This window comes from Oreochromis aureus, linkage group 6 (assembly GCF_013358895.1).
Source record: "Oreochromis aureus strain Israel breed Guangdong linkage group 6, ZZ_aureus, whole genome shotgun sequence".
Lineage (NCBI taxonomy): Eukaryota > Metazoa > Chordata > Actinopteri > Cichliformes > Cichlidae > Oreochromis > Oreochromis aureus.
The window spans coordinates 35485582-35496748 of NC_052947.1; the positions used below are offsets into that span (position 1 = coordinate 35485582).

The 11167-nt window shown below is 41.3% G+C and overlaps 1 protein-coding gene across 1 annotated transcript; it reads right to left on the bottom strand.

The window, feature by feature from the left end:
• Nucleotides 1–796: 796 nt before the first annotated feature.
• Nucleotides 797–2559, bottom strand: zgc:195282 (uncharacterized protein LOC100192223 homolog). Its single transcript, XM_031750404.2, has 4 exons — nt 2370–2559; nt 1405–1499; nt 1238–1292; nt 797–1140 (listed from the first exon to the last, which is right to left on the bottom strand). The coding sequence occupies exons 1-4, from the start codon at nt 2410–2412 to the stop codon at nt 1130–1132; spliced, it is 204 nt and encodes a 67-aa protein (XP_031606264.1). The 5' UTR covers nt 2413–2559; the 3' UTR covers nt 797–1129.
• Between the last annotated feature and the right edge of the window lie 8608 nt (nt 2560–11167).

An 11167-nucleotide genomic window follows, 5' to 3' on the forward strand; every position in this document is an offset into this window, starting at 1 on the left:
AGGAGATGGACAGTTTTAAAGGCACACTGAAGGCTAGACAGGTATATCTCTGCTTACTCTTTGCTAGATGTCATAATAAACCCTCTCTCCCTTTGTCCATCTGCTCTCTCGATACTATTTCTTTTTCAGCCCCTTCACCCTTTATTTCAATATCCATCTCACCTTCAAGAGCAAACACGTGAAATGTCACTGGAGTGACACATGACACTCAACAGGAAAACACATCAAGCACATCTTTGGGTTTTTTTTCATATGCGTGCGGGTGTGTGTTTGAAAGAAAGAGAGCGAGAGAGAGAGAGAGAGAGCGAGAGCGTGTGCATCGAAACTGTGCACTTCACCCACCACTGGGTGACAAGCTCCTGCAGCAGACAAGGCACACTGCAGACACACTGCTTGCACGTGCACGTGTGTGTGTGTGTGTGTGTGTGTGTGTGTGTGTGTGTGTGTGTGTGTGTGTGTGTGTGTGTGTGTGTGTGTGTGTGTGTGTGTGTTTGACAGAGAGAGGCCCATGTTTGCCTCACTGTATCACCCATTCCACTAGATTCTGCTGGCAGAAGATGTAGTTTACCCTGCCAACAGCAACCACTCTTATCCATTCCTGCTCCTTTCCCCTGGCGGCTTGATGAGGGAGAGAGGGAGAACCCTCTAGCCCAACTAATTTTTTACATGCATCTGTATTGTTGGTGATTAGAGTTTTTATTAGTTTGTGAGGGAACACAATCATGCCGCATGCCCAGAAATCTAAAAGTGTAAGCCCCTGATTGCAAAGTCTTAAAAACTTAGACATCTACCAGAATTTGATGCTGCAACATTCAGAAAATGTATTTATTTGCATTGACTCACACTTTTCTACATCCAAATTAATTTACATTACAAAAGTGAACAGTCACATATACATAGCATTGCCTAGCTCTACCACATTTATAAATATTTTATTTTGTCAAAAGGGAACAAAGAGAGCTCACTCTGTCCTATAAGGTTTACAGTATATTCCGGTCCTTCATTATTATTTATTCACTCCTTTATCTTTTTGCCTTATATAAACCGGATCTTTTAAATGTCAGCATTTGTTCATTTTGCCTCATCCTGGCTTCTGTTGAGGGGATATACTGTGCCACACCGACTTCAGTTACCTGTTACCTGTTAAGAAAGATTTACACAGAGAAAAGGCATTCAGAAATAGCATGTGGTTGGTCAGTGTGCGTGTTTGTGTTTTCCTATTGAGATGGCAGTATACCTCTCGGTCCAAACATCTTCAGATAGCAGTGTGTACAGTATGGCTTCTCATCATACTGAAACACAATGAGTAGCACATATTTATAGCATCATCCTACTCATTCAGTAAACTGCATTCATATTACTTTCCTTGAATACTTAATTGACTCAGTTGTTGTCCTTATATACCTCAGCATGTTGTCCAGGGGTGAGCTGTCTGTTACACTTCTGACACTTCAGACACAGAGGATGGTAGTCTCTCCCTAAGGACCTCTTCTTCTCACCTGCAACAAAAGGAAGAGATGGACTAGCTTAATGAGATGCAGGATCGGATATTTTTATTAATATTTAATTAAAAAGTCAAAAGGATTTTGCATCTCATACAATTTCTGATAACACAATGTCTGGATTTCATGTGCCTGGTTCAGAAGTTACAGACTATTAGCCTCATCAGTGCAAGTAGGCCAGAGACTGTGATGTTGAACTAAAAGTAGGGCAGGTCACATCAGAGAATTTGAACTTAGCCAGTGCATGAACAGGCGAGAAAAACTAACAGCAAAAATAACAACCAAACAGGAATCTAACTGGTGGTTTGAGTCCTTTTGTGGATCTAATGGCTAGGCCTGAATGTGGAAAAGGACTTGTTTAAAAGAGAGAGGAGGTAGGAAGGAAACCCAAAGAGCAGTGCATGCTCATTTGGCTAGACCCACATCCTGTTGTTATCATGGATACGAGTGTGTGCATTTGTGTGCATGTGTGGTTCAATTAAAGCCAAAAGCCTTAAAAAGAAAGAGTGAAATGCCTTTTTTTGTCCTCTAAAAAGAAAATAGATAACAATTTTGCATTTAAGGAACATATTGATATCATTGCACTTTGTCTAATGTAGATAATAAGACTTTGCAGAAAGAAAACAAAATACAAGGTGGACCTCAATCTTATGTTAACTCCTACAAATGCCCGTTATTAATGTTATTATACCTAGTTTCACCTGTTCATTATTTGTGCTTTATTCCAGATTTCAAGTTTTATAACAATGCCAAACCGATCTGCCACAGAGATGATAGACAGACAGATAAAGAGCGTGTAAAGCAAGTGCCAGACAGAAAGAGGAAGACAATTGTATCGAGTATAAAATTTAAAGAGGTCAGACTTACCAAAGTAGACAGGCTTCCCACAAATTGGACAGTAGCCTACCATGATAGCATCTAATTATTTATCAGTATGCGTTTATGTGTGCACCCTTTTAGTCCACAGTGTCCTATGAGCGAAATCGTGTGAATACGAGTGTGAACTGAAAAGTGACAGGAAAACCGTTAAACTGTAGACATCTCAGCATCTTGTGCAGACAAAACCAGGATGTGGTGAGACGTCACAGGAAGAGAGTAAACTTTGAGATTTGAGCAGTAAATGGTGTCATCAGTGGAAAAACTAGAGACAGGTAGTTTCTCTCTCTGTCTCTTTCATATATATATATATATATATATATATATATATATATATATATATATATATATATATATATATATATAATTTTATCATTTTAAATCATTTAAATCACATTATTTTACAGTTAACTTTTCATATCTTCATATAATGCTTTGTGCACTCATCTATAACACTGTAAAGAGAGAAAGGAACAAAAAACATCTGTCACCAGCTCAAATTCCCAGCTACCTTCTCCCTTTTCGTGCTCTTTTCACCCTCTTTTCTAGATTAAAAACAAGGAGTTGAGCTCCTGAACTGAAAAGGGAAACTTGACACTTGTGCCTTTCTTTTCTTCTTTCTGTCTGTCTTCTTTCTCTCTCTCTTTCCCTCTGTGTGTGTGTCAAATACTCACACACACCTCCCGCTCACTGACTCACACAGACACCATACACCCATTTACACATACACATGCACTCACCGAAAAGGCCATCCTTCTGCTCAGTGACATCACATAAAGAGGCTGCAGCCAAAGAGCGGAGGGAGAGGCAGGGTGAGGCTGGCCTAGTGGAGGGACAGATGGGGCTGGGCAGCGGAGGCAGTTATCCCCTAGGGATAGGTGATGGAAGCAGACCTCGGGAGGGACAGGGGTGAGGAGAGATGAGCGAGACGAGGTTGGAGACAGTAGCCAACTACAGCTCAGCGGGGACAAAGACGATGAACTGTGATGAACTTTGATGAATGCAGAACAAGGCCACTGAAGTCACTGTGGAAGACAGGCAAATGTCTGTGTGGTTCGATTGCTATCACTGTCTGGGCTTATACATGGCTGAAATAGATGTTTAGCAGCATCAAGGACCAAAGACCAGACACAGCAAGAGCTTCTTCCCCCAAGCAGTCAGAGCCCTCAACTCACTACCACCAAAGGACTGATATACACATACACCTCTACAAACACCTTACAATACTCACCAAAAGACTCAAAAACAACAAAAACTTCCGCAAATCCACTACAAACTGGACCTGGGAACAATATGCTTATTTTCACACTGAGTCACATAGTTACTGAACACACATCTATATTTGCACATTTTGCATCTTCCACATGTCTTCGTCCTGTCTCGTCTACAATATCCTGACAATAACTTGAACCTGGTATTCAATACCTACTGCACAATCCACTTGTACAGTTAGTATTCTATAGTTATCATTATAGTATTGTATAGTTAGTAATTAGTACCTTTTTATCCCTTAATTTTACCAAAATTTAGCGTGTTATTTATCTGTAATTCCTAGCTTTATATCTCTTGGAGATATATCTTTTATATACTTATAAATGCACCATGAGGGGCTTGGGGTGAAACAGCATTTCGGTACGCTGTATACTGTGTATACTGTTGTATTGACAATAAAGCTCTTGAATCTTGAATTGAATCAAGGAGTATCCAGGAAACTATGGTGATGGAAGAGTTATTCAGATGGTTTAGTTAAGTAAGAGTACTTCAAGGCAAAATAACTCCAGCATGTACTTTTTACTTAAGTAAAAGTTAATTAGGAGTAAATGTTTCAGACACAGGGAGCATTATGCCATAAAGCTGACTAGTTGTTTCTAATCCTTAAGGGGAATTCCACCAGCATACACATGAAAATCTATTTAAGGTTTTAGGGGTGCTGCTACATATGAAAAAGTTTAGTGATGCCTTTTGTAGCTCTAGAGTGAGTAATTGAAATGTGACAAATTCTCTCCAGTGATGTCAATTTAAATTGAAAATGAAAAAGTGCAGGTGCAAAGTCAGAAAAAAGGGTGTTTTGTGCAGCTCATTCCTACTCCCGTTCAATAATACATACATGTGCAGCTGCTAAAAGGGCCAAATATCACATTCAGTTGTTGACTGTTAAGTTGCATTGTAAGATATGTTTGCGGTTGTTCTCCTGCAATCATTTTGACAAAAACACATCTTTTCTACCCTAAATTCACAATTTAGATGATAGAAAAATGTTGTGGATTAAAAAAGTCCTATATTTGTTTAAGGAATATAATGCAAGAGTAAATAGTATATAGACACATGCATTCATCATTTATTTTCAACATAGCAGTGTTTTACAGTTAGTGTTTCCTTTTCAGCCTTTAGACATGCCAAAAACATCTGCAAATCATTACTGCAGCTGATGAACTTCTGAACATCTTCTGAAAACCATGGAATATATGAAGTATTTCATCATTTGCATATTTACCGGCATCCCTCTCCTGTGTGTCATGCTTTGTAGAGGGATGGAATACCAAGTAGGTATTTCATCTGACCAGCTTTCCCTACAGGATAACCTATCATGTCTCTCCATCAGCATTCATTGTGTGTGGACACTGCTAGGAGAACTACATCCTGAATTAGAGGCCTATATGCATGCAGTGTTTTTTAATGCAAATGATGATGTGCTTTTAATAGAGAGCAGATTTTGAATATGCAGAGAGAAAGAGAGACCGGTGTCATTAAAGCAAGAAGAAGCAAAAGATTTCCACAGGTTGAAATTGCAGAAAATTGAATACTGAAGGAAAGGGGATAGAATTAGGAGGAAAACAGAAGTGGAGCATGGAGAAACAGAAGTAATGTAATTGTGAACTAAGGAAAAGAAAGGAAATAAGTGGAAAGAAGAGAGGAGGCGTTAAAACCACATTTCCCAGTGGATTTCTTGGTGAGGCTATGCTGAGAAAACTGCCAAAGCTCTTAACAGACACATTCCCGTACTGGCAAGCACATATGCATGGTTCACTTCTGCCAAGTCATATGAGATACACCAACACACTGGATGGAGAGATGTGGGAATATGGTGTGTATGAAGTGAACGATTTACAGTAATATTCGGTGAGTGGTGGAAAGAGACAGAGCTTGGGAAGACAGAGAGAGAGGTAGAGAAACACTGGCTTCTCTCCTCTGTGTCCTCTGGTGGGTTGGATCTTGCATAGGCCAAACCCTACGACGCCAGCTTTGAGAATTGTATGCAGAGGGGTGGAGGGGACACAGGAAGAGGCTCAGGAAAGAAAACGGCTGGAAGGATTCCTTCTTCCCACACATAAATGCACTCTTGATCACATGTGCGTACACATGAACGTACAGTCACACATACACACAGCCAAAAAGAGCCTTTGGAAGGATTCCTTTTTCCCCACTCACTCTCACACACCCACTAGTCATCACGTTTCAGCTCTTGGCAACCTCCTTTCTCCTCCAAGCCCAGAATATGACATGGCTTTAGGGTTGCATCTCAACTGCATACACATAGTCAGCCTCACAGTACAAGACATATGGCAAAGAAAATCAAGCAGCATTTCAAACATTCGACAAATGAAGATAACCAAAGGACCACATGGTGATTTACTTGGTGGTAACTCTTTGAGGTGCAGAGAATGCCTTTTTGTTTTTGAACTTGCCTCTTTTCATTGTTGATGTATAAATATCAGTTTTCAAAATGAATTTTCTTTGCCTCCTTGATAATCACTAGATTGTTAAAGAAAGGGAAACAGCTCACACCTTTGTAACCAAGCCAAAACTAAGTCTTTCACCCTTTGCTGTTACAAGCCTTTCTGGTGTGCATTTGGAACAGTCAGATGGATATTTTGGTTGTGTGCACTGTGGTGTGGTAAGCCATTCCTGGGGTGTGTTTTTCACAAATATCCCCCTCTGTGACAGTCTTCCTGGAGTCAAACAATCTAAAGGCTATAATCCTCTACTAAGGGTATCAGTGGATGGAAAAGTCCGAAAAATAAGTCCTTGTTTTTCACTCATAATCTGGCAAAGCTCATAAGTCCCTTCATGCCTCTATGCAGTGATATGATTGTGGAATGGCAACTATTACTACATGATTAGTAGATGTGAGTGGCTGGGTCAGTCAGATTGCATTAAGGGACATTCTATTGTTTTTCTTTTTTGTATATGAGTCTTTTTGTGTGAGTACATCAGCGACTGATTTGTATTATGGTAACATAATGGGTGCATGTTTAAAATCTCCATAATGTAATTTTAAGGTGAGTATAAAGAGAGTTTCGGATAGGAAAGCAGTAGTTGTGGTTAAGGTTAAAGAAAGTCATTATAATGTCCTCTGAATTCATGGGTTCATGACACACACTGTGTGTGTGTGTGTGTGTGTGTGTGTGTGTGTGTGTGTGTGTGTGTGTGTGTGTGTGTGTGTGTGTGTGTGTGCATGCGTGAACAGTAAATTAAACAGATGCCAGTATTGCTTAGGCTTTCAATTCTCCATAGGGCCTATAAACAATACCAGTCCCCCAAATGTCTAATGTCGCTTCCAAAATGCCATCCCTGCGTATGCAACAGATTGGCTACTAACACACACACACACACACACACACACACACACACACACACACACACACACACACACACACACACACACACACACACACACACACACACACACACACACACACACACCAAAAACTGAACATGATGCACAAGACAGCAAAAACTGTTGTGATAGCAAACTTCAAGAGCTGTTTAACAAATTAGAGTCAACAGATTTTTATGATGTTCTTCTTTGTAAGCGACAAGTTGGTCAGTCAGTTGATTGATCCTCCTCATTTTGTTTAAATAAACCTAAGATATACCAATAAATGTTGAATGGTTTATGATTTTGTTTGTGATTACATGTACAACTACAATTTTGTTGTACACATACAATGACAATAAAGGGCTATTATATTCTATTCTATTATTTTTCTTTACATATCTTTGCTGAAGCTGAAATGATACAACTGGTGGATGGATTTAGACAAATTTTGGTGCAGATATTTATATCCATCTCAGGGTGAATTACACTGGTCTGGTCCCATACTACTACTACTACTACTACTACTACTACTACTACTACTACTAATAATAATAATAATAATAATAATAATAAATTTCTAATGTGCACCTAATTTTGGTTCATAAGTAAATACCTGACCCCCCCATTCCCAGCAGACTCTGCTGTACTCTGTGTTTAGAATGTTTTCTACTAACATAAAACATGACATTTACCCAGCAAACATACCCATGTCGCCCCACAGTGAGTAGCTGTGGGTGAACTGTAGGGCTTTGTGGACAGGGCAAACCCACACTTATCCCACACAGGCCCAAACTGAGTGTGCCCACATGGGGCCTGTGGCAGTTGCAAAGTTGCCCTTTGGGACACCAGTATTGGTTTTCTATGGGCAAGCCTACTGTGGACTTCCACATAGAAGACCGGTGTGGGGCCACAGAAGTTTTTACTTTTTAGGTCCCCATAAAGGTTTTCTGTGGGTAACCTATTGTAGGCTTGCTCACAAAAATTCCTCACTGGCCCCTCCATGCCAATGAGGCACATACATGTGCCCACTGTGGGCCATTTAGGTCTGCCCTCAGGGGCCCACACAGGCCTGGAGGGGGCATGTTTGCTGGGTAGTGTCAGCTTAACAGAACTTTTAGCATGCCTAGACTCCTAGTCTTGTATTGTTACAACAACATGACAGTTTGATGAATCATCCAGCATTTGAAACTTTTGTAGTAGCGGTAGTAAAAAAACAAAACAAAAAACCCCACTGTGTCCAACTTCTGAGCCAGCACTGTGAAACCAAGCTTTGTTCATGATTACAGAATTCAGTTTAAATTATAGTGGAAACTGGACGGTTTTCAAAGTTACAAAATAGGCCAGATTTCATTTAGGAAAATGTCTTCTACAATGATGCAGAAGATATTTTAGATATTTCTTTTCGATTTAATGTTGGAACCATGACAAACATGTCCGTCTTTGCTTTAAATATTTCACTTAAAAATATCACCTGACTGACAAATACAGACTGTGGATACAGTCAGAGCAGGTGGCCTAAGATGACTGGCTACCTATTAGCACACAAAAGAGGAAAACTGTTAGAAAAAGACAGATATACCCCAAAGGGCAAAACTGCCATGGGCTCTCAGTCACTAAGTAAGGCTCTGACTGCACAGTGCTTGGTTCTCAAGGCTGGTCCCACCTATTGTTTAGATCTGCTTTAGGAAACAGTAAGGCAGGCAGAAGGAAAGAACCTAATGTGTTGCTTCTTGCCTGTGCATTCTTGGCATAGCTTGTTGCCCTTTTCATTTTTTGACTGTGATTTTTTTCCCTCTTGCTTTAATAGTGAAGCCAAGGGTCCACAGCCAGCCAAGTCCCACCGCTCCAGTCTGGCTAAGCCACAGAAAGCCTGGCCTCCTCTACTCTGCTCTCTCTGTCTCCCATTCTCATCATATGTACTACAATATGTACCCCTCTCTCTTTCTATTTGTATGTCAATATACCTCCTCTCTTACATATCTTTCCTTCATGTTTGTCTTTACTGGTCAGTCTGTCTTTTTGTCTCGTTTTCTCCCCTCTTTCTTGTCTTGTTCTCTTCGAACACACGCACACACACGCAGACGCACACACACACACACACACACACACACACACACACACACACACACACACACACACACACACACACACACACACACACACACACACACACACACACACACACACACACACACACACACACACACACACACACACACACACACACACACACACACACACACACACCACCCTCTCTCCCTGCCTGACAGTCTGTCACAGCCAGCGGACTGGTTTAGCAGGCGGGGTTCAGCTGGGCTCCACAAACACATGGCACTCAATCTGCCTTCTTGTGTGTGCTGGAATGGTATTTCTTTCTCCGTGCTGTTTAAAGCTTTCTGTTTAATCTTCTTTTAATTTTATGGACATGTTTAAAAACAGTCAAGTATCTTTATGTTACACTCTAAATGGGCACATGCGTACTTTTGTAGTGAAGTTTATGTTAAGGTTAAGGAGTTTCTCATACACAGGTCGTTTTAAATATCGTCGTTGTCATGTCTAACCTTCAAAAGCTGATTGCATAATGCTTAGGTAACACTGAAATAATAAATGCAATGATGCGTCATCTAAAATTTAGTTGCTCTACAGAAGACATTTGGTCTTTTTTCAATACGAGTACAAGAGAGTTTGGATGTATCCAAAAGAGGCAGTGTAGGCAATTTGCTCCTCTCTGCGTCTCAATTATAGATCAAGAGCCCCTTGTGTGTACAAAAAACAGAATTCGCCAACTCAAACAAAGCCTGCTTCCTCTTCTGCTCTGCTCTGTTCCTATATGATCAACACCATTCATTCCGCCACTCAGACAGGAATCTAATTAGACGAGAATATCAACATTAAAACCTATCGGCCCCCCTCCATCCTTCTCTCGCTCTCTCTCTTTGTTTCTCTGCTCTTCCCTACAGCTGGTGAGAGTATGGTTTGTGGCTGCCCCTCCCCCAGGTTTTGAACAAGCCAATAAGAGAGCACGTCAGCAAAATACCCCCCAACACACACAGAGACACACACACCATCCCTCGGTTTCCCTTACCACCCTATCCATTCCCAATCCCATCCCCCAGAGCCCTCTCTACACCCCATCCCCCTTTCATACCACCCCTAACCCACTTACTCATCCTGCCTCCACCCTCCCACACACCCATGAGACTTCCCCACCCTCTCCACTTTCTCACCCGTCCTCACCCTCTGTAGTACCTCCGTGGTCCTCGTCTTCTCGATTCCTTTCACTTTTCTTCTCACTCAACCTTATTCCTGGACACCCTTCCTTTCTTCTATACTCCCTCCCCTTCATTACACCCACTCGCCATTTTCGTTATCCCCATCTCTGCTGTTTCCCTTCTTTCCCCCACCTTTCTCCCTCCCTCTCCCTCTCTTTCTCTTCTCTATCTACTGTGGCCTTATCTTATGAATATCGGTAGCACACTGGGTGAAAAATTGATCCTCCCCGCCTGTCTGTGGACGCTGCCACAGCGCATTAGCCTGCGTGTGATGTGTGTGTGTGTGTGTGTGTGTGTGTGTGTGGAGGCTTGCTGCTTGTGGGAGACACAGAGGGAGGAAGGGAGGAGTAAGAGGAAGAGGGGTAGGAGGGATATTTGCATATCATCAAAGTAGGAAAAGGGAGTGTAATGAGGAGAGAATATGTGTGTGTCTGTTGGGCGTATGTGTGTATTAGGCCTGTTGTTGATGGGTTGGGCTTCAGTATGTGTGAAATGAGAGAACAAGACCAAGGGAATAGGGTATAGGAGGTAAGATAGACTCAGATGGGGTTAGATGTGTGTGTGTGTGTGTGTGTGTGTGTGTGTGTGTGTGTGTGTGTGTGTGTGTGTGTGTGTGTGTGAGAAAGAGAGGACAATCAGAAACCACATACAGTTTTCCTCTCACATGCCATTCTTCTTGCTCCCATACCCGCCCCCAAACATACACACACACACATACACACACAGTAGTTTTCATAAATATTTCAAACAGGGCATGTTCTTGACTTTTGACACGGCACCATTAAATGTTTTCCAAAAAAAGGTATAATGGTCTCAAGCTTCTGCAGCTGTGTGTTTGTTTGTTTGTTTTAACATTCAATCACATTTTTCTCCAGCTTATGAGAAAAAAAAATGCAAAACCCCGTTTTAAAAGTGAA